Below are 24,283 nucleotides of genomic sequence, written 5' to 3'. Positions count from 1 at the left end.
TTACCCATTTTGTCTTATCAGCTAAACTTCTGTTCTTGTCTCAAGTATAATTCAGGTATCACCTCTTCAATGAGGTTTCTCTGATTTTCCAAGTCAAAGTTAATCTTTTTTTTCTGCTTTTCTAGTATCTCTTCACGTTGGAAAGCAGGGAAGACGTTGTTATGTGTGATTCTGCACTAGTAGCTTGAACTTACAACCTGTTATATGACTTATAATATTTGCATTTAAAATGCCTGAACCAAACTTTTACCAACATTTCTTTTAATTGTCTATTTTTTGCTTTCTCATGAAAGAAAATCTCAGATTTTTTGCTTAAAAAGCGGTCAAACACAATGGCATATACCCTTAACTTGGTTATGAAATTGAGTAATTAAATCTTTTCATTTTAGGTAAGGTCCTTTATATTCTCTGGTATTGTAGATGGCATTATTAGAGTACTGAAGTTTCCTTTTGTTATCTATTTTAAAGGATTGAATATGTACTATGATTATCATGTATTGTGACTCACATAAAATGTAGCAAATTTATGACATGATTGGTTCCCTTCAATCAGGGCACCTTGTCGAAACTCTTTTGAGGGAATTTTTCATTCAGATTTATCTTTAATGCAGCTTCCAAATAAATGATTGATGAGTATTTTATTAATGAGTAAATTGTGAATTACCTTGTGGTGAAAGATATTGTCTCCTTATTCGCTACTTTATTCTCTCCTTCTCCTTCTCCATATTCCACTTAGCTACATCTTCCTCCTCATTCCTAAAAAAAAAAAATCTCTGAATATCTTGGTGCATAAGAAAGAAGAAAGACCAGTGGATTTTCTTGTTTCTTCCCTGCTTTAAGAGGTAGAATTGACTGTAGATAAGAATTGTGGTTAGGCTAAATATTGCATATATAAACAGCAAACATACCATAATAGATGCTTAATAAATGTTTGTTAAACTTGAATAGGGTAGATCTTAGGCTCTCAGTGCTTTAAATGATTACTGAGATTTGAGGATTTCTTTACTTTGCCATTGAATAAACTTAAGGCTTAGGTAGAAGTGGCCTTGCTGATTTCTGGTGAGTAGGAATTTTTCAATAATTAGAACGATCTGAAATTTGAGTGAGCTGTTTTGTTTTGTTTAGACAGGATCTTCCTCTGTCAGCGGAGTGCATTAGCAATCATAGCTTACTGCAGGCTTGAACTCCTCAGCTCAAGCTATCCTTCTGCCTCAGCCTCCCAAGTAGCTGGGACTACAGGCATGGGCCAGCACACACGGCTAATTTTTGAAATTTTTTGTAGAGACAAAGCCTCCCTGTGTTGCCCAGGCTTGTCTTGAACTCCAGGCCTTAAACAGTCCTCCTGCCTTGGCCTCCCAAAGTGCTGGGTTTAGAGGCATGAGCCACTGTGCCTGGCTGTGAGCTGTTTTTGTTTTTGTAGGTACTAAGTTTCACATCACACCTGGCATGGTGGCTCATGCCTGTAATCCCAGCACTTTGAGAGGCTGAGGCAGGAGGATCACTTGAGGTCAGGAGTTCAAGACCAGCCTGGCCAACATGGTGAAACGCTGTCTCTACTAAAAATACAAAAATTAGCTGGGCATGGTGTGCCTGTAATCCCAGCTACTTGGGAGACTGAGGCAGGAGAATTGCTTGAACCCAGGAGGCAGAGGTTGCAGTGAGCCTAGATCCCGCTACTGCACTCCAGCCTAGGCGACAGAGTTCCCCCTCTGTCTCAAGTGGAAGAAAAAAAAGAAACTAGCTAGACTAGTGTGAAAAAATTATTTGTTCGAGCTCTTGTTTTGATACTAACATGATATAGCTAAGTGGTATTTTTCTGCTAATTGACCTTTTGAAATTCAAATACTACTTAATTCTATTGTGGAACAGTAGAGAAAATGGGGATTCTGGCCAGAGAAAACAAAGAAAAAGTACCTCTTGAAGGTACTCGACAGTGAAATGATGAAAACTAAAATGTTGAGATGAATTGCAACAAAACTTTGATATTTAATAATGCATTTGAGGAGAGGCCCTGTTCTGATGATTAGACAGACCATCAAGAACAATGTAGACGTTGCCAACTCATAATGGCAAGCTAAGAGTTCAGGATTTTCAACTGATTTTATTAAATCTGGAGATTCAAAATTTTTGTCATTTTGCCATCTGTTGGGGGTGTCTTAATTAAAGGGATTTTATGTAGTTCAAAATAAATGTTACAATTGTTGTATTATCTTAGTACTATGAAGATGACTATGATAAGAGTGTCTTCTGTATGCTAATTGGATGACTCCTGGCGGAACCTCCTAGATAGCTTCTGATGTGGGCTGGTCAACTAAAAGAAGAAGGCACTATTAGAGGTTTATGACTTTCAGCTTCACCCCAGACTTTCTGGGAGATGAAAAGGGAAGGAGAATGAGCTCAATCACCAATGGCTAGTGCTTTAATCAGCCATGCCTATGTAATGAAACCTTCTTAAATGATGGTGCCCTGGAGCCTTGTAGGTTGAACACACTGTAAAGCAGAACAAGGGCCGGGCGCGGTGGCTCAAGCCTGTAATCCCAGCACTTTGGGAGGCCGAGGCGGGCGGATCACGAGGTCAGGAGATCGAGACCATCCTGGCTAACACTGTGAAACCCCGTCTCTACTAAAAAATACAAAAAAACTAGCCGGTCGTGGTGGCGGGCACCTGTAGTCCCAGCTACTCGGAGGCTGAGGCAGGAGAATGGCGGTAAACCCGGGAGGCGGAGCTTGCAGTGAGCTGAGATCCGGCCACTGCACTCCAGCCCGGGCGACAGAGCGAGACTCCGTCTCAAAAAAAAAAAAAACAGAACAAAATTCTAAGCCCCCTAGCCAACTGAATGAAACCCTCCTCTCAGCCAAGGGTGCTCTAACCTGAACCCTAGTTCAGGACATGATAGGAAAGACATGCCTCATTATACCTTTGTCCCGTTGGAATTCAGGCATGGCTGACCAGCATTAACATTAAAACAGACTCTTTGTAGCAGTAAGATACCAACGTGATACATAAAGTGTATCACACTTTGTAGCAGTAAGATACCAACATGATAGCAGGCCCTGAAAGAAATAGCAGTATTTTACCCTGAAATATATTTCTCTATTTTGAAATGGCCCTGGCAAAGCTGTCTCTTGTGGGGAAAACAATCTACATTCTATAGATAATCCCCTTCCCTTTCCAGGTGTTTTTCCTGGTCTAGGAGAGAATTAATAGTGTCTGGCATCTTTTTAAGTCTTTTTTTTTTTTTTTTGGGAACAAAGTCTCTGGTCTGTCACCCAGGTTGGAATGCAGTGGCATGATCTTGGCTCACAGCAAACTCCGCCTTCCAGGTTCAAGCAATTCTCGTGGTATTTTTAAAAGACCTGGGGTGGGGATAGGGGATTCTCCTGCCTCAGCCTCCCAAGTAGCTGGGATTACAGGCATGCGCCACCACGCCCGGCAAGTTTTTGTATTTTTAGTAGAGACGGGGTTTCTCCATGTTGGCCACATTGGTCTTGAACTCCTGACCTCAAGTGATCCGCCAGCCTCAGCCTCCCAAAGTGCTGGGATTACAGGCAGGAGCCACTGCACAGACTGCCTTCTTAAGTGTGATAAGAAACATTTGCAATCTATTCCATAGGAAGCCTCTGCATAATAAGAACCTTGGTCTCCCCAACCTCTTATCTTAACCCAAATCATAGAAGGGAGATTCTATTGATTCCAGGTCTTTAAGATAAACTCTTTCAACCAATTGCCAATCAGGAAATCTTTGAATCCACTTATGACCTGGAATCACCTCCCTCCCCACCTTTGAGTTATTCTACCTTTCTGGAGCAAACCAGTGTACATCTTACATGAATTGATTGCTGTCTTATGTCTCCCTGAAATGTATAAAACCAAGCTGTAGGGGTCCGGGCATGGTGGCCTTACACCTGCAATTCGAGCACTTTGGGAGGCTGAGGTGGGAGGATTACTGGAGTCCAGGAATTGGAGACCAGCTGGGCAACATGGTGAGACCTCTTCTCTACCCCCCACACTCCCTCAAAAACCAAGCTGTAGTCTGACCACCTTGGGCACATATATATTCTCAGCATCTCCTGGGGCTGTATCACAGCTCATGGTCTTCATATTTGGCTCAGAATAAATCTCTTAAAATATTTTAGAGTTTGACTCTTTGTCAAAATCATTGAGGTGCTGGGAGGCTGCTGCACTCTGAGAAGGCATGGAAGGCCTATGCTGGCTCCCCAACCCCTCATATGTTGCCCTGTACATCTCTTCCATTTGGCTGTTCCTGAGTTGTATCCTTTATAAGAAACTGGTAGTAACCGTAAGTAATGCATTTCCTTGAGTTCTGTGAGTCATGCTAGCAAATTATCAAACTTGAGGAGAGTGAGTTGTGGGAACCCCCAAATTTGTAGCCAAGTTGGACAGAAGTGTGGATAGCCTGGGAACCTGGGACTTGTGACAGAAATCTGAAGTGAGGGCAGTTTTGTGAGAGTGAGTCCTTAAACCTGTGGATTGAATTGAAGGATACTCAGTTGGTGTCAGAGAATCAGAATTGGTGTTGGAAAAGATACCACACATTTGCTCTCCGGGGGGGCGAAAGGCCCTCAGGTAGGCACATGAATCTCCAACTTACAAATGGAAACATACCAAAGCATCAAGAGACTGCTCAGCTCATCATTAAAGCAGTGTGCGGGAGAGCTATAACTCAAAAGTGCTCTTAACCATATCTTTTTTTAAAAAAAATTGTATCCTCTTTGAGGGAAATAATCTATCTTTTCTTTTTTAAATCGTTATTATTTATTAGCTTCTCAGATCTCTTTGGAATTTAATTGAATGCTTTTATCAATTAATGGTCTTGATGAAATTGCTTGTATTTTTGACTATTATTTGCATGGCCAGAGTAATTTTACTTACCCTTCTGAAGTTAGCAGCGCAAACAACTGAGGAAATGCAAGATTTTTGCTTGATTTTTCTTCAGTTTCTTCTATATTTTAAATAGGACACAAATATCTCTAAATAAAATAACTTCCTCCCAATACATTTGGAAAACATCCCAGACTTCCTGTCCATGCCTCGCAAAGTTGCTGCTGTCTAGTCATTATTACTATTTGTTTTTTTCCCTTTGACATAAGTGACCCTCACAGGAATAGCTTCATCACCAGCTGTTTGGCCAGTGGTATTCCACTTACTTTGTTTTTCCTGTTTCTCTGAAATATACTGGAAAATAATCACTCCATGCCTTCCCTTGTTTAGAATGAATTTACTCAATCGTTCTGGAAACTTACCTTGTAAATGGCTTGGAACCATAATGAAAAAAGAGGGTAGGCTTTATATATTTTATATTGGTGCCTTAGGAATTGACATTTATTTATTGAGGATTTTTGTGCTCATTTTCAAATTGAAAGGGTCCTAGTGTTTAGAATTAATTGTGGGACTTGAAAGCTAAAAAGGAACTTGGAGATCATCCAACTGAAGAGCCTTATTTTTTAACTGAGGAAACAAAAGTTGTCAAGATCAACCATAAATCTGATAGTTTGGCTTGGTGAAAGAAACCTAGGTTTCAGAAAATCTCTCATGTAGTTTGCAGTTTACAGCCACAAGGACCAGGAGTCTGAAGACTTGATAAGAGGGTCTGTTTTTCAAAATATTAACAAAGTTTAGCCGGGAAGCTGCCTTTGTGAATTTTCCATGTCATTGACAGTGTTTGAAATCTCGTGATGTCTTCAGGATCAATAACCTCTACCATGTACTTTTATACTTTTTAATTAGTGGATTTTCAAACTTTTAAAAACAGTAACTCCTTTTTTTCAATATAATCTTATATTGAACCACAGTATACAAAAAAGATGTGATATTTAATTAAAATAGTTTTAAGCATAATTTTAATTTGTTGGATCATAATGACATAACTAAAATTTATGAAATGCTGATTAGAGTACATACATATCTCACTTCTGTCTCTAGCTTAAAATATTTGAATGGGTGTACTGTAATTCATTAAACTAGGCCCTTGTTGATGTGTATTTAGACTGTTTCCATTCTTGTTTTTGCAAACAATGTTGCAGTGAATAATGTGTGTATACACTATGTGGTGTGTGTATTTGTGTTTCTGGGGATAAATTCTGGAAATGTAATTGCTGTGTCATTAGAATATGTTTTTAGTTTTGAAGGATTTTATCAAATTGGTTTCCAATTTGATATATATTCCCACCAGCAGTGTATTAGCAAGCTTAATTCTCTCATGCTCTCATTGACATGGTATGTTATTTTTGGTTTTTGCTATTGTAAAAAATTGTATCTCAGTGTGGTTTCAATCTTCAATTTGTATTATATAAATTTGAGTAACTTTTTTATGTTTAAGAGCCATTTGTGTTTCTTTTTCTCTGAACTATTTGTTCATATCACTTTGCCCATTTTAAAAATTGGGTTTCCCGGGAGGCGGAGCTTGCAGTGAGCTGAGATCCGGCCACTGCACTTCAGCCTGGGCGACAGAGCGAAACTCCGTCTCAACAAAAAAAAAAAAAAAAAAAAAAAAAAAATTGGGTTTCCTCCCCTCTTAATGAGCAGGAGGAGCCTTCTGTGTATTGAGATTAACTTTGTGATATAAGTTGCAGATTATTTTCCTCAGGTTTTCATTTCTATTTTTCCTGTGTTTGTACCTTTTCCATTTTTATGGATATGTAAACTCAACCTTAACATGACCAAAATGGAACCTTGGATTTCTATCCTTCCCTTAACCTCCTCTTCTAGTCTTCCTCAGTGAAGAAACAGCACCTCTCATGTCTCTCTACTCATACATAGCCCAAGCCCAAAACCAAGAAGTTATCCTTGCCTCCTCTTTCCCTCCCTCCCTTTCTCTAATCCATCCTCAGTGGTATTGACTTCCTCTCCAACATGTCCCAAATCTATTCATTTCTCTTAATATCCACCAATTTAGTTCATCCTTCCTTTATCTTTCACCTGGGTGCTGGCATGGCTTCCTAGCTATTCTACCCCCAAACTGACATCTCCCCTTACAGGTACTAAGCCATTCTTGACTCTGTCGCATATATGATCTTTTCAAACTGCAAACAGTCAGATTGTCATACCACTCCCTGAACCCACCCTTCCTATTCTTGTTCAAAACCCTCCTGTAAGTCCTTGTGTCCCATGGTAAAGATTATGGTTCTTGAAATAGCCCAACCTGCTGTTTCTCCAGCCTCACCTTGTACTGTGTTATTGACCCCCACCCCTCCCCACCTCACCTTTGGGTCTTTTGTGTCACCCTGTTCCCTCCTGACTTGGGGATTTTGCATAAATTATTTTCTCCTGGAGCATCCTCCTTCTTCCATCAGTTTACGTTGAATTATTCTACAGGCCTCAGCTCACTACTTGCTTTCTCTAAGAGAGCCAACAACTCTTCCTAATAGGTAGGAAACCCCTGTCATAAGCCCTTCCAACACCTTGTATCTCTTTCATAGCACTAATATTTACTGTTTTATACTTACTGTGTGAGTTTTTGATTAAACTCTATGAAATAGGGATCTTGTCTGTTTTCTTTACTGTTACATCCCGGAATCTATCATAGTACCTGGTACATGGTTAGCTCTCAAAACATTGAATAATTGCTTAATTATAAATCCTTCGGTGTAGAGTTTACAGAATGTACTGTTTTGCCCTTTCTGGAAAATGGGACATTTGCTCTTGGCCAGTCTTTGTTCTCCTCTTCTTTTCCCTGTGACTTTCCCAAGACTACTAAATTTCAGCAATTTCATTTTGGAAGTCTTAAAGCATTTCAAACATGAAATTTATCCAGGTCAATGGTCTTGAATTCATTTAAATCCTGTAGGTGTTCTTCAAGTCTTAGACTTCAGTTCCTTCCATTCCTTTTTTATGTGAAGGTTATTTTTCTTGGAGTTGAGGACAATAACTCAGACCACATTTTCTGACCCACATCAATCCAGCAAAATCTAGGTGGTTCCCAACTTCTGTAAGTTTATTTTAAATTCAGTTACTTAGAATTTGTAGTTCAGAAAATATTACCCCAGAGAAACCATGTTAAAATTGATCTTTATATTTTCACGAAGATGTCTTCAAAATCCTTTTAACCAACAGGGTATCTGAAATAGTACAGTTTTAGTATGAACTCTGAGTTTCTCTGATCCTATTTTATTGAGGCAGGGTCTTGCTCATCGCCCAGGCTAGAGTGCAGTGGCGTGATCATGGCTCTCTGCAGCTTCGACTTCCTGTGTTCAAATGATTCTCCCACCTCAGCCTCCTGAGTAGCTGAGAGTAGCTGGGACTCAGGCATGCACCACCACGCTTCGTTAATTTTTTGTAGACGTAGGGTTTTGCCATGTTGCCCAGGCTGGTCTGGAACTCCTGGAGTCAAGCGATCGGCCTGCCTCAGCACCCCAAAGTGGTGGGATTACAGGCGTGAGCCAATGCCCCTGGCTCTGATCCGATTTTAGCTCTGTTTTTCTTTTTCTTTCTTTTTGAGACTAAGTCTTGCTCTGTTGCCCAGGCTGGAGTGCAATGGCACAACCTTGGCTTACTGAAACCTCCGCCTCCTGGATTCAAGTGATTCTCCTGCCCCAGCCTTCCAAGTAGCTGGGATTACAGGCATGTGCCACCATGCCCCGCTAATTTTTTGTATTTCTTTTTTTCTTTTTTTTAGTAAAGACAGGGTTTTTGCCATTTTGGCCAGGCTGGTCTCTCATGCCTGACCTCAGGTGATCCACCTGCCTTGGCCTCCCATAGTGTTGGGATTACAGGCGCTAGCCCCCGAGCCCAGCCTTAGCTCTGTTTTTCAATCTGAATCCATAGACCCTCATATTAGAAAGGGCTGGGAGTTTAGTAGGATTGGCAGTGCTGGGAGAAGTATCAAGTAGCTGGTAGAAGATACATTGGGTTGGTACTGGATTTCCTACCTTGTGGAAGGATTCCGAAGATCAAGGGTAGGAAGGCACATAACATATTCGTAGTTTGAAATTTTTATGCTAGTAAATTGTGTATAACTCATGATAATCAAGTATCTATTTGATTTAATAAGGGAAACTGAATTATAAAGGATGGATTGATAAATCAAATTACTCTCCACTATTGGGAGAATAAAGAAAAATGAAGATCCTATTAATTATGGGTCAGATGGTCCCATCTAGAAAGAAAACTAAGTAGGAGTGCTTTATCTCCTTGCTTGTATTCAGCATGGAGAAGTCTTTACAACAGGGTAATTAATTAGGGTGTTTTTCACAAGGCTGTGCCTTCCATAGAAATGGTTTTCTTCTATATGTGGATCTAGAGTTTTAAGATGCTTTCAAACCATTTGAACTCTCTTATTATAACAGAAGTTTAGTCATGCACCAAATGTATTCCTATGCAATTTTCAGTGACAAAATGGTTCTCTCATTTGGATGTGTAAAAACAATACCAGGAACAAAAACAAAACTCATGATTCAACTGATTTTGTACTCGCCTTGGGAAGAAGAAAAGACCCGTTGAGATGAAGATTATAATTTCAGTAACAAAGAAAACATTCAAGGCCAGGCAACTCTTAAATTCAATGCTTATAATCTATGAAATAAATTACAAGCCTATGTTTCTGTCAGTTCTTTAGGTACCTGCTTGTTTGCTATTAATACAGAAACATTGCTTAATTTTACATGTATTTCTTAGTGTGAGTCAAATCCACCCTAAAATGCATTTGGTTATTTATTTACACAGTTAGTGGCTGGTAATAAAAAAACTCAAACAATTTCTGAGAGAGTTAGAATCTTCATGTTGGTAGGTACCTTAGAGGGCATCTAGTTTAGTACAGGATTCCTTTCTACCAGGGACAAACTGTTTACAGAGGCCCTTTCCTGCCACTTGCGAGTTTCCTCCTTCAGGCCTTCTCTGTTCCTTGAACTTATCAAACTCTCTAAGACTCTTTGTACTGGTGGCTTGACTTTTTACATAGGACAGATTTCTCTGAAATACTGCCTTCTCAGACAAGCCTTCTCCAGATCTCCTACCTAAAGGACCTCTCCCCTTCCTAACTGCCATAACTCTATCATAAGACTCTGTTTTATTTCCTATAATACTTGTCAGTGTCTGAAATTATCCTATTTATTGTCTATCTCCTTTAGCTCCATGAGAGCAGGAGCATGGTCCGTGTGTTCACTACTATATCCTGAAGTATCTACAATAATGGCTGTCCCATCGTAGGCATCTGACATGTATGACAAAAATGAGAATGAATGAATAACCATTGATGATTGATCATTTTGTTAATGTTAAAACCAAACTCTGTAAAATATTTTAAAGAGGGTTTATTCTGAACTAGTATGAGTGACCATGGTCTGGGGAACAGTCTCAAGAGCCCTGACAAAGTATGCCCTAGGTGATCAGATTGCAGTCTGCTTTTATATGTTTTAGGGAGAGAAGAATTGTAGGTAAAATCATCAGTCAGTACTTGGAGGATGATGTACATTGGTTCAGCCAAGGTAGTGGGGGATCATAGGTGGTTTAAAGGGTTTTCTGATTGGCAGTTGGTTGAAAGAGTTAAGCTTTTTCTAAAGACTTGAAGTCAGTAGAAACAAATGCTAGAGTTAAGATAAGGGTGTTGTGGAGGCCAAGGTTCTTGTTATGTAGATAAAGCCTCATAGGTAGCAGCCTTCAGGGAGAACAGATGGTAAATGTCTCTTTTCAGACCTTAAAGGTGTCAGGCTCTCAGTTAATCTCTCCTCTGTTGGGGGTAAGGCCCAGAAAGGAAAGGCCTGGCTGCATTAATGGAGATTTGTTGGCCCTGTGACAGTTATTTTAAAATATGTCAAATAAATACATTTTGGGGTAAAATATTTTGATTGCCTTCAGGGTCTGCTATTTGTTGTGTGATGCTATACCACAGCCAGATTGGAAAGTAAGCCACATTATACTTTATACTAGGTTAATCATCTCTGATGAGGCTTTATGGGTTGTAGGGCATGAATTAACCCCTGCTCTGCCTGACTTTAGGTGTTGTTTATAATTTGGTATCTTATTGCCAGAGTCTGGTTTGCCAGTCTTATGATTGCCATCCAAAAAGAGAGAGTATAACGAGGTATGTCTGACCTCTCTCCCTGGCTGGGAATTCAGCTTTTCAGGTTTCTCTGGGGTGCCCTTGGCCAAGAAAGAGTTTGTTCAGTCAGTTGGGGGGGATTAGGATTTATTTTTAAAAAAAAATTTTTTTTATTATACTTTAAGTTCTAGGGTACATGTGCATAACGTGCAGGTTTGTTACATATGTATACTCCTGCCATGTTGGTGTGCTGCACCCATCAACTCGTCAGCACCCATCAATTCATCATTTATATCAGGTATAACTCCCAATGCAATCCCTCCCCCCTCCCCATGATAGGCCCCGGTGTGTGATGTTCCCCTTCCCGAGTCCAAGTGATCTCATTGTTCAGTTCCCACCTATGAGTGAGAACATGCGGTGTCTGGTTTTCTGTTCTTGTGTTTTTTTTTTTTTTTTTGAGATGAAGTCTTGCTCTGTTTCCCAGGCTGGAGAGCAGCGGCACGATCTTGGCTTATTGTAAGCTCTGTCACCTGGGTTCAAGCAATTTTCCTGCCTCAGCCTCCAGAGTAGCTGGGATTGCAGATACACACCACCATCCCTGGCTAATTTAGGATTTTATTTTTGGTTTACATGTGTCCAATCACTACTGAGCTGAAATTTGTCTCCTTTTTGCTTCTATCACTGATCTTAGTTCTGTCCCCTGGAATAAATCACTGGCTCTATTCCATTTTTTCCAAAGTCTTCAGACATTTGGATGTCAGTCATCTCACACTGAGGCCAAACTCACCTGGTTTCCTTACCACTTCCTCATCTGGCATGGTTTTAGGTGAATGGTCACTACCCAGATTATCAGTTATTGGGAATTTTTGGTTTTGTTGTGATATGCAGCACTAAACATAATGCGTTATGTTGTGTCTTGAACTTCCGAGAGAGAGAGAGAACAGTTAAACTTTCTTGTTTAATGTGATATTGCAATGCTTTGTCTTTGATAAAAATTATTTTTTAATACCATATAAATGACGAAGGAACTATTTATATATGAAATCATCAGAAATATTCTCTTAAAGGCTTGTTTTATAATGGAATATAACAACATAGAAATACAGTAAACATAAGTATATACTCTAATGAACAATTATAAGTGAATGTCTATTTAACCATCACTCAAGACATAGAAATAGTGCCCCAGGAAGCCCTCCTGTGTTGTGTTGTATTGTGTTGTGTTGTGTCGTGTCGTGTCGTGTCGTCTTGTCTTGTCTTGTCTTTCCCTTTCCCTTTCCCTTCCTTCCTTCCTTCCTTTCTTTCCTTCCTTTCCTTTCTTTCTCTGTCACAGTCTGTGCACAGTGCACAGTGCACAATCACAGCTGACCGCAGCTGTGATCACCTAGGCTCAGGGAATCCTCCCACCTCAGCCTCCCAAGTAGCTGGGACTAGAGGCGGTCGCCACCACGCCCAGCTAATTAAACAAACAAAAAAAGTTTTGTAGAGACAGGGTCTCATTATGTTGCCCAGGCTGGTCTCAAACTTCTGGGCTCAAGTGATCCTTCTGCCTCAGCCTTCCAAAGTGCCGGGCTGCTACATGTCTTTTCTCAATCTCAGTTCCTCCTTACAGGTAATTAATATCCTGATTTTTTACAGTAAACACTTACCTGATCACTTTTTTACACAGTTACCACTTACATATGCATACTTACTATACTTTATAGTTCAGCTTTGCCTGTTTTTAAACTGTATATAAAAGGAACAATGCTGTTGTATCAGTTTTCTGTTGCATAACAACTTACCACATGCTTAGCCACGTTAAGACACCATATATTAGCTCACAGGTCTGTAGGTTCCCGGCCCGATCTTTTTATTACTTGTGTTTTCTGTTTCATGAATTTTTCTCTTACTCATTTCTTTCTTTACATTTTCATTGGGCTCATTTTGTGGTTCTTTTGTTTAGCCTCTTGAGTTTTATGCTTAGTTCATACGTTTCCAGTTTTTAGTATTTTCTGATGTATGCATATAAGATTCTCAATTTCCTCCTTAAGCATTGTTTTCTTTCCATGGATTTGTATTTTTGTTGAGTGTATTATGGTTTCTTCTTTGATAGATTTACGGATTATTTTGGGAATGTATTTATTTCCAAACATAAAAATTATTTTCTAACTATTTCTTTTGTGATTGATCAACTTTAGTTGTGGAAAGAGACCATCCTTTTACTTCAATCCTTGTAATTTATTTATTTATTTATTTATTTTTGAGATGGAGTTTTGCTCTGTTGCTCAGGCTGGAGTGCAGTGGTGCCATTTGGCTCACTGCAACCTCTCCCTACTGGGATTAAGTGATTCTTGTGCCTCAGCCTCCTGAGTAGCTGGGACTACAGGCACGTGGTTATCACACCCGGCTAAGTGTTGTATTTTTAGTAGAAACAGGGTTTCACTATGTTAACCAGGCTTGTCTCGAACTCCTCGCCTAAAGTAATCTGCCTGCCTCAGCCTCCCAAAATACTGGGATTACGGGCGTGAGCCACTGTGCCTGGCCCTTGTAATTTATTTTGAATTGCTTTATGGCCTAGCATATGATCAGTTTTTGTGAATGTTGTATGTGTGCTTGGAGAGGAAAAAAAGATATTTTGCAGTTCTTTGCTATAGTTTATATGTTCGTCTGTTCAAGTTTTAAAACCATGTTCAATGTCTTCTATATCCTAATATTTTTCTCTTTCATTTAGTTCTCTTTTTTTGTTATGCTCTCTATCTAGCATTCTAATTTATTTTTATAGTTTGATCTTTCACCTTTTGGACCTTTCAGTTCTGTCACAATGTTCAATCTTTGGTTTTTATTGCATCAACCCTACCGTTGTTTTGTAGGCTATTGCTGATCATTTATAGGCTATCCCTGACCCAAAGTCCTTTGAGGGTCACTTTCTTTTTCAGTTGTTTCTATTGGTTCTTGTTCCTGGTATCTTACCTTGTGTATTTGGCCATCTTTGATTATGTACTGCACTTTGTAAATGAGAAATTATCTGTGGCAGTATTGTGAGGCCTGATTGATGCTATCTTCCCTCAGAGCGTTGCTTAGATCACCCAGATGACATCAACCTACAGTTCAAGTTTGTCCAAGGGCTGATTTATTTCTGTTTTTTCTTATCCTGGGAGTATATCCTGGGGTTTTGGCTTCGAGTGGTGATTTATCAAACTTTCTCCTTATTTATATAAATTTTATTTTAAATGATTATGGATACATAATAGTTGTATATATTTATGGGACACATGTTATATTTTGATACAAGCATACAACGTGTAATGATCAAGGTAATTGGGGTATCCATCATTTCAAGCATTTATCATTTCTTTGTGTTAGGAACCTCCCAATTCCACTCTTTTAGTTTAAATATTTTGAAATATACAATAAGTTATTGCTAACAAACTTTCTCGTTTTGAGACACCCTTGACTTTGTGTTCCTAATCTGTAACGATTTCAAGAGCAAGCCTGTTTTTCTCTCACTTTCTGGATCTTCAAATACCAGAAAAGCTAAAATAGTTTTGAGTGGTTTGGATTATCTCTCTGGATTCTATTCTTTTGCATTGATTTTAGCCAGGTAATTCTTCACAAAAGTGTTTGGAGCTTTTAAGATGTTTCTAAAAAGTATTCCCTCTAGCATTTGTATTTGTCTGTAAAGGGACATTTCATCCAAGATACGTATTTTGCCATCACCAGAGCTAAAGTGTTTTAGTTTTTATGCCTTAAAAAAAAAAAAAAAAAAAAAAAAAAGGTTAATCAGCTATATTCATATAAAATATATAAAATTGCAGCTAAACCCAATATGGCATAATTTTTTTTCCTCAGTATGAATACTGGTATTTAAAAGACCATTCTTGACATCCAAGATATGTATCCACTCACATAATTTTTTTTTTTGAGACCGAGTCTTGTTCTGTCGCCCAGGCTAGAGTGCAGTGATGTGATCTTGGCTCACTGCAACCATCACCTCCCAAGCTCAAGCAATTCTCGTGCCTTAGCCTCCTGTGTAGCTGAGACTACAGACACCCACCACCACACCCGGCTACTTTTTTGGTATTTTTTCTAGAGATGGGGTTTCACCATGTTGGCCAGGTTGGTCTCCAACTCCTGACCTCAGGCAGTCTGCCTGCCTCAGCCTCCCAAAGTGCTAGGATTACAGGCGTGAGCCACTGTGCCCAGCCCTACTCACATTCTGATTTCCAGTTTTTTTTGTTTGTTGAGGTGGAGTTTTCACTCTTGTCACCCAGGCTGGAGTACAATGGCAAGATCTCAGTTCACTGCAACTTCCGCCTCCCGGGTTCAAGTGATTTTCCTGTCTCAGTCTCCCAAGTAGCTGAGATTACAGGCGCCTGCCACCGCACCTGGCTAAGTTTTGTATTTTTAGTAGAGATGGAGTTTCACCATGTTGGCCAGGCTGGTCTCGAACTCCTGACCTCGGGTTATTCACCCACCTCAGCCTCCCAAAGTGCTGGGATTACAGGCATGAGCCTCTGTGCCTGGCCTGATTCCCAGTTTTTATTACTCAGTTTTGACGGCCACAAAGAATAGTGAGACCAAATTTTTTTTTTTTTTTTTTTAATTTTAAATTTTTATTTTTTTTTGAGACAGAGTCTTGCTGTGTCGCTCAGGCTGGGGTGCAGTGGTAAGATCTCGGCTTACTGCAACCTCCGCCTCCTGGGTTCAAGCAGTTCTCTTGTCTCAGCCTCCCAAGTAGCTGGCGCTATAGGCGCACACCACCATACCCAGCTAATTTTTGTATTTTTAGTAGAGATCGGGTTTCACCATATTGGTCAGGCTGGTCTCAAACTCCTGACCTCAGGTCATCTACCTGCCTTGGCCTCCTAAAGTGCTGGGATTACAGGCATGAGCCACCACACCTGGCCACAAATGTTCTTTACAATACTTACGTACAGAACTTTTTGGGTCTTCTCAGTGAGAATGATTAATTTTTATCTCAAGTTTCCTTTGAATGAACCATACCATTATTGGCAGAGAGTAGAATATGTAAATATTTCCTGGGTGTTCTTTCAAACCAGCCATAGAAATGAAAGAATGGTTCGTTTTCAGAAATGCTCTGAGCATCTTTTATCAGGAATGTGACTGATGTAGATCCTCATGTAGCTGGCTCCTTGCCATTGCCATCTCAGCTCAAATGTTACCTTTTTAGAGAAGCCCTCTCTGTCTGAGTAATCATTCTTTTCCCCTCTTTCATAACAAAATACAAGATAATAGTCTTGTATTTTTTTTCCACCAGCAAAATGTAAAGTTCCATGAGGGTAAGGACCTTGCCTGTCTTGTTTACCACTGTGCTGTGTGTCTTATCCTGAAAACATGGGAGGCAGTCAGTAATTATTTGCTTAATGAATGAATAAATATTTATTTCTTCTCAAATTGTGACATCTTTTTCTCTAAATGTCAGAGTAATCCTTAAAAATTTTTTGATTCCACTGAACTCAAGTTTTCTAAAATAAGTATAGCAAAAGGAGGTCAGTGTAGCTGGAGTGAAGCTAGTCAAGGGAGAGACTAGTAGGAGATGGTATCAGAGGAGGGGAGGTCAAGGCCTGTGACTCATGTGGATTTTGGTTTTCACTCTTAATGATATGGGAGGCCATTAGAGGGTTTTGAATGAGAAGTGACATGGTCTGACTTATCTTCTTCAAGAGTTACTCTGACTTCTGTAAGGTCTGTAGGAATCTGTAGGGATACTGAAGTATGGTCTATTCTGGGCTCTCACATCTGTTCTATTGGCTAAGTTAGTCTGTGCCAGAACCACCCTTTCTTAATTTCCCTCACTCTATTATAATCCTCAACATATTCAGTAGGGCATCCTGCCAGATCCTACCCTCAAAGCCTAGTGCTCTTGTAACTTTTCTTATCTTTCTTACTCTTTTCTTTTTCTTATTCTTTGCTGCTCATACTTGTAGTAGGAGGGTGTTGCTTCTACTTGGAACTCTGCCCTTCCATATATATTTTAAAATCAGCTTGTCTTAATTCTTTAGAAAACCTTGTTGGGGTTGTGATTGGAATTGCATTGACTGTATAGATCAATATGGAAAGAATTGATACCTTTATAGTTTTGAATCTTCCTAGCTGTAAAATTTGGATAACTTGTTTAGGTGTTTTTTAATGTCTTTGAGTAAAGTTACATATATATTTGAAAAGTGGTTTTGAATATCTTTTGTTAAATCTTATGTACTTTTTAAAATTATCGTAAATGTGGTTTGTTTTTGTTTTTGTTTGAGACAAGGTCTGGCTCTATTGTGCAGGCTACAGTGCAGTGGGACAATCTTGGCTCACTGCAGCCTCCGCTTCCCAAGCTCAAACCATCCTCCCATCTCAGCCTCTGGAGTAGCTGGGACTAGAGGCATGCTCTGCCACACACAGCTAATTTTTGTATATTTTGTTGAGGCTGGATTTCGCCATGTTGCCCAGTCTGGTCTCGAACTCGTGAGCTCAAGCAATCTGTTTGCCTCGACCTCCCAAAGTGCTGGGATTACAGGTGTGAGCCACTGTGCCCCACCCATAAATATGATATTTAAAAATTGCTTTTTCTATTTCTTACAAATGATCTTTACAAATGCAACTGATATTTGTGTATTAAGATTATGTTCAGCTGCTTTGCCAAACACTAATAATTCCAATAATTTATGAATTCTTTTGAATTTTCTGTGAGGTAGTATCTGCAAATTCTGTTTTCATTTCCCTCTTTTCAATCATACATTTTATTCACTTATTGTTTCTTATTTTACTAAACCACCTATAACCCGTGAGGATGTTTTTGTTTTTGTTTTTGAGACAGGGTCTTGCGGTGTCACCCAGGGTGGAGTGCAGTGGTGTGATCACGGCTCACCGCAGCTTTGCCCTCCTGGGCTCAAGCAATCCTCCCACCTCACCCTCTGAGAGTAGCTGGTACTACAGGCATGCACCACCACACCCGGCTAATTTTTGTTGTTTTTCTAGAGACAGGGTTTCACCACATTTTCTAGGCTGGTCTTGAATTCCTGAGTGTAAGTGATCCATCCACCTCAGCCTCCCAAAGTGCTGGAATTATGGACATGAGCCACTGTGCCTGGCTAGGATGTTTAATACTAATGTTGATAAGTATTATTTAATAGTAGAACTCCCTGTCATGTTTTTGTTTGTTTGTTAGAGACAGAGTCTCTCACTGTTGCCCAGGCTGGTGTCTGGTGGCGCAATCAAGGCTCACTGCAGCCTCGACCTCCTGGGCTCAAGTGATCCTCCCATCTCAGCCTCCCACAACCATGCCCGCCAGTCTAGGTTTTTTTTTTTTTTGTTTTTGTTTGTTTGTTTTTTGTTTTTGTAGAGACTGGGTCTCCCTGTGTTGCTCAGGCTGGGCTCAAGCGATCCTTCTGCCTTGGCTTCCTGAAGTGCTGGGATTATATGCATGAACCACTGTGCCTGGCACATGTTCTTAAGTTTTAAAGGGACTGTATCTACTATTTCACATTTAAGAATGATGTTTGTTGTAGATTTTTGTCAGATGCCCTTATCAGGATATGCACATTTTAAAATCACCTAATAATGTATATATTGCTTTTTAGAAAACTTGCACCAATTTACATTTCTACCATCAGTGTATGAAAGGGCACTTCTTGACAATGCTTATCCACATCGCATGGGGTATTCTTGTTAAAAGTTTCAGATTTTATAGGCAGTAAGGAACTTCTTGTTTAGATTTATTTCTTGCTGTTAAAACATATTTTGTGTTGGTACCACTGTTATTATTCTTAGAAATAGGATAAGCTTTTTGAAACAAAGCTTATTTTGAAAATATTTCAGATTTAGAGAAAAATTGCAAAAATAGTGCAAAGAATTTCCTACTTTCTATACCCTTGACCTAGATTTTCCAAGTGTTAACATTTTATCATATTTGCTTTATCATTCTGTCTTTTTTTCTCTTTCCCCATACACACTTGTAATTTTTCTCAATGGTTCAAGTTGTAAACATGATGCCCCTTTAAAAACTTTAGTGCTGTTTCTTAAAAACAAGAGCACTGTTTTATGTAACCGAAGTACTAACATGAAAATTAGAAAACCACTGACAACAGTACTATAATCTGTGAACATTTGAATTGTATCAATTGTTCTTTATAGCAAAAAAAGAACAAAAGCTTTTTCTTGTTCAGGATGTAATCCAGGATCATGCATTGTATTTCATTGTCATATCTCTTAATCTTCTTTAATCTGGAATAGTCACTTCTTGTTACTCAGTTGTTTTTTGTCTTTCATGACCTTGACATTTTAAAAGAATACAGGTCAGTTATTTCGTAAAATGTCCCTCAGTTTGGGCTTGTCTCTTGCTGCTTGTGGTTAGATGCAGGTTTTGCATTTCTGGCACGAATGCCACAGAGGTGGTGATGTGATGCATCCTATCAGGGGACATATAATGTTGGTTTGTCCCCTTATTGATGATGTTAACTTGATCACTTAATTAAGGTGGTATCTGGCAGGATTCTTCAGTATAAAATTACTATTTTTCTTCTTGTAATTAATAGGTATCTTGTGGGGAGATACTTTGAGATTAGATAATATCCTGTTTTCCATCAAATTTTCAACCGCTAGTTTTAGCATATATTGATCATACTTGCTTGAAATAATTATTACCAGAGTGATTGCCAAATGGCGATTTTCTAATTTTATCACTACATTTATTATTTGGAATTATACTTCGCAAAAGAGCTTTCTCTTCTCCCTTATTTATTTATTTATGTCAGTAAGGACTTCTAAAAAAATTATGTGCGTTATAATCTGTTACTGTGCTTATTTACTTTGTTGCTCAAATATTCCCGATTAGGCCAGTGGGAGTCACATCAGTCTGACTCCTGTGTCCTTTTGAGGTACCCCTATCATTCTTTGAGCTTTTCCTTACTTTCTGGCACCACAAAAATATACCCTAGGCTCCTATGGTACTTCTCCTACCCCACCCTTGGAACCAGCCTTTTCTTTAAGGAACTCTAGTTCCTGTTATTAGAGCCCCAGCTGTGTTCATAGCTATAGGGGTGTCATTGCTTCTAGGCCTTCTCAGCAGACAGAGCTAGGAAATATATGTATGTGATGCACATTTACACAGACACCTTTATATCTGTCTGTACCCCTGTATATTAAAAACTGAGCTTATATTGTTAACTCCATCTCCAAGCCTTCTCCCTTTTTATATTTGTTACTCCCTTTTATGAGAATTAAGAAACCAAGGTCAGTATATTCACCTATTTGCCCTATCTTAGAACACACACAAACAAGTTTCATGTCACTGTATAAAAGCAGGTATCTAAGTAGAGTATAGTATTTGTTTGTAATTCTTTTGTTTTTAGCTTTAGGAGAGTAGATAGTGAAAATGCTGTTTTCAGAAGTTACCTATGGTTAATTCATTTGTCCTTGTCCCCTAAAGTGTGGTTATATTATTCATTTCAAATACAGAGAGATTCATTTGTTTGTTTGTATTTGTTCCATTTTGGGTTCTTCGCTCCTATTACTGTTGGTTTCTTCTTCATTTTAAGTGTATAAAACATTAAAATGGATTGAAAAATAACTATACAAAAAGGTAAGATTGGTTATTAGAGTACTGCAAATATAAAATTTACAGCTTTTAATTGTGTTTGTTTTTTTCAGGGAATCGTTTAATACTTCATGATTGCAACAAGTATGTGAAAGTTCCCACCAGCCAGTGAGAATTTCTTCCTTCAGAAGGTTTTTGTTCTTACCGCGCAGCTTTCTGAGTTCTTTTGGTGCCATGTTTTGTGGCTTGCATCAAAAGAGGAGTTTGTCTTCATGAAGATTCCTAACATTGGTAATGTGATGAATAAATTTGAGATCCTTGGGGTTGTAGGTGAAGGTAAGTTGGAATTTTTGCATTCCTTGAGTTTTGAACAATGAACAGTTAATTATTCCTACCACCGAAAAGTTACTAATCGGATCCTGTTAATTTAACCTGTATCAATTCACATGTGTGTCTAAGAGTAAAATATTAAAAATAAAATTACTCTTAAACAATTTGGGTCTCTCCAATAAAAAATTAATAACATTTTAAAACCTTTTAAAGTTTAATAAATCAAAGATTTTTTTTCCCTTTTATTTTAAAAAGAGCCGCAGTATTACAACAATCTTGACTGCCTTCATTCTTTTTAGCAATCATGAATTCCTTAGTCTGCATTTTTTTCTTGGTTACATTTTATTTTTATATCAGCTAGGCTTATTTTGAATAACTTAAATTTCATTCATTCGTTCATTCATTTGATAGAGTCTCAACTGTTACCCAGGCTGGAGTGCAGTGACACAATCTCGGCTCACTGTAGCCTCCGCCTCCTGGGTTCAAGCGATTCTCCTGCCTCAGCCTCCTGAGATTACAGGCGTGAGCCACTGTGCCCAGCTGATTTTTGTATTTTCAGTATAGACTGGGTTTCACCATGTTGGTGAAATTGTACTTAATACCTGGTAAATAAACAAATAAGTAACTTCTGTTTCTTTGAAAATGAGAGACTGTGTTTTGTAAATTCTGAGGCACACAATTTTATCTCTGAAATCGGGGGGATCTTATAATCAGTATGATGTCACAGTTTAATTGGCAGCTCTTCCTTTCCTAGTAGTACATAAAATAATGCTCATGACCAATGATATACCATTGATTTGATGAAATATGATGTCATTTTGTATAAACCAACTCCTAAAAAAAATCATTTCTTCTGATTTTTCTTGCTTAGTTTTTGCTCTAGACTTAAAGATAACTTTGGAAATTTTGATAAATGATTCCGTTAACAGAGGATAAGTGATTGTAATTATGGTTTCTTAGCATTTATATCTTTAAAGCATATGTTACAAAAATTTCATATTTCAGAATTTTCAAATAAACTTTGAATTCCTAAAGGACTGTAAAAAAGTTTACCTGTGTGAACAGCAAAGCTGTTTTTAAGTTTTTAAGTTGGCAAATCCTTTTCAAATACATAGAAACAATTAAAATAAAGAGTTTAATCATTGGATGCTTGTTTCAAGATCTGAAGTTCAAACCATACAAAACAAATAGATCTTTGTTCCTTCACTAGTCAACTCCTCTTCCATTTCTTCATCGATGTTATGTAAAAACTCTTCTCAGTGTCTTGCCTACCATCTGTTCTGGAATAGCCTGTTTTATTTTTCAAAAGTATTAGAATTAGAGACCAATGCAATAAAGCTGCTGACTGGAGAAGGCTAGCACATAGGGTGTAACAAGATTAGAATGTTCCAGATTCTGGGCCTAAGTTTTTCTGGATCATAACTAGTTTTTCTCAATATAGCCATAGGTGATCATCTTCTTTGGGACTGGCTCAAAATTACCAGACTGATATATATATATCTCTGATATATATATCTCAGAATCTGTTACTTTAAGTTGTAATCAGAACCACCATTGCTGTATGTTTCTTTCTTTGGAAATCACTTCACATATTTTTTTGGCTAGGATATACATATAAAGTATATAAAAATCTTCCGCCAGGCATGGTGGCTCGTGCCTATAATCCCAGCACTTTGGGAGGCTGAGGTGGTGGATCACAAGGTCAAGAGATCCAGACCATCCTGGCCAATATGGTGAAACCCTCTCTCTACTAAAAATACAAAAATTAGCTGGCTGTGGTGGTGGGCACCTGTAGTCCCAGCTACTCAGGAGGCTGAGGCAGGAGAATTGCTTGAACCCAGGAGGCAGAGGTTGCAGTGAGTGAGCTTGTGCCACTGCACTCCATCCTGGTGAGAGAGCGAGACTCTGTCTCAAACAAACAAACAAAAACAAACAAACAAAAAAACCTGTCAAGCAAACTCTACATTCTTGTGGTTTAGACAGGGTATTTTTCACCCCATAGAAAAACTGACAGACAGAGAATTGAACAATTGCCTGGCAATTGTGAAGTTAAGTTAGATGGTTGTAATGGCTGGTTCTGTGCTAACTGTGATAATAGGATTCATCCATCTCTACCAAAGTGAGGGAGACTTGTTCAGGTCCCGTAGACTCTGTTGGAGACACATTTCCTAATTTTGTATCCCTGAAGCCCCCTTCTCATAGATGAATGGAGGCTTGCCAGTCTGCTAATGTTAATGTTCTTGATGTTTCTGTAAAGCTCAGCTATCATTCATGACATTTTGATTCTCTTAGTTAGATTTTTCACAATATAATTTTAACCTCAGTTTCCTGGGTACCTCGCTGTCAACTCTGTTCTACTTCTAAGGAAGAAGTTTATTGCGTAGATAATAGGATAAGTAACCCCAAAGGTGGTTACTTGTTGAAATACACCAAAGACAGTGGGAATGCTTGTGGCCTTTGTGCATGAACTGAGTCTTTATTTATGGCAAAAGGTAGCAAATCCTACCAGCTATTAATTGGAATACTGAGGCCTGGACTACCTTGCCAGTCAGGAGAGACATTCAGCTGGGTGTGGTGGTGCATGCCTGTAATCCCAGCACTTTGGGATGCTGAGGTGGGAGAATCGCTTGAGGCCAGGAGTTTGAGACCAGCCTGGGCAACATAGTGAGACCATGTCTCTACAAAAAAACTTAAAAAACAAAACAAAACAAAAAAAGAAGAGGGGTATTTCAATATCCTAGAGGAAGATTTTAATGTCTTCTAGAACAGATAGTGTATTTGGTGGGCTCTGTGCTTGAGCTTACTATTGGGATGTCATTAGCGCTTAAGGTTTTTTTTGTTTGTTTGTTTTCGCGCCCAGGCTGGAGTGCAGTGGTGCGATCTAGGCTCACTGCAACCTCTGCCTCCTGGGTTCAAACAATTCTCCTGCCTCCGCCTCCTGAGTAGCTGGGATGATAGGCACCTGCAACTATACTCAGCTAATTTTTGTATTTTTAGTAGAGATGGGTTTTCGCCATTTTGGCCGGGCTGGTCCCGAACTGAACTCAGGTGATCTGCCAGCCTCGGCCTCCCAAAGTGCTGGGATTACAGGCGTGAGCCACTGTGCCTGGCCTAGCTCTTAAGTTTTAAGTTCCATAGAACTTTCTGAGTTAATTTTCATTTATTCTCCAAGTTCTTGAGACCAAATCTTGTCTTCATAAATGTGTAAGCCTACATTTAAACATATTGCCAGTGAATTTTTCTTTAAAAAGAAACATTTAAAAATACTTGTTGGAGGAAATGACTTGTCTATACTCTTTATAATAAATGTATAATAAAGTGTGTTCCATTTGTATGTGGCTCATTATTGCATTATCACTATAGAATCTTGTCACTTTAGTGGTCATTATTATAACACTGAGAAGCAATGTCAATATAGCAGAGCTTTGATTTC

The 24,283-nt window shown here is 38.9% G+C and overlaps 1 protein-coding gene across 1 annotated transcript in view; it reads left to right on the top strand.

Annotated features, from left to right (window-relative positions):
* CDKL5 (cyclin dependent kinase like 5) overlaps positions 1-24,283 on the top strand; it is a 230,783-nt gene that overhangs the window by 61,197 nt on the left and 145,303 nt on the right. Inside the window, 1 exon segment of the mRNA XM_033201021.1 lies at positions 20,634-20,856. Within this exon segment, the coding sequence (XP_033056912.1) occupies positions 20,793-20,856 (64 nt within the window). The 5' untranslated portion in view covers positions 20,634-20,792.

Source organism: Trachypithecus francoisi, unplaced genomic scaffold (genome assembly GCF_009764315.1).
Source record: "Trachypithecus francoisi isolate TF-2019V2 unplaced genomic scaffold, Tfra_2.0 Lachesis_group6, whole genome shotgun sequence".
Classification (NCBI taxonomy): Eukaryota; Metazoa; Chordata; class Mammalia; order Primates; family Cercopithecidae; genus Trachypithecus; species Trachypithecus francoisi.
This window is presented reverse-complemented; position numbering and strand designations above follow the sequence as displayed.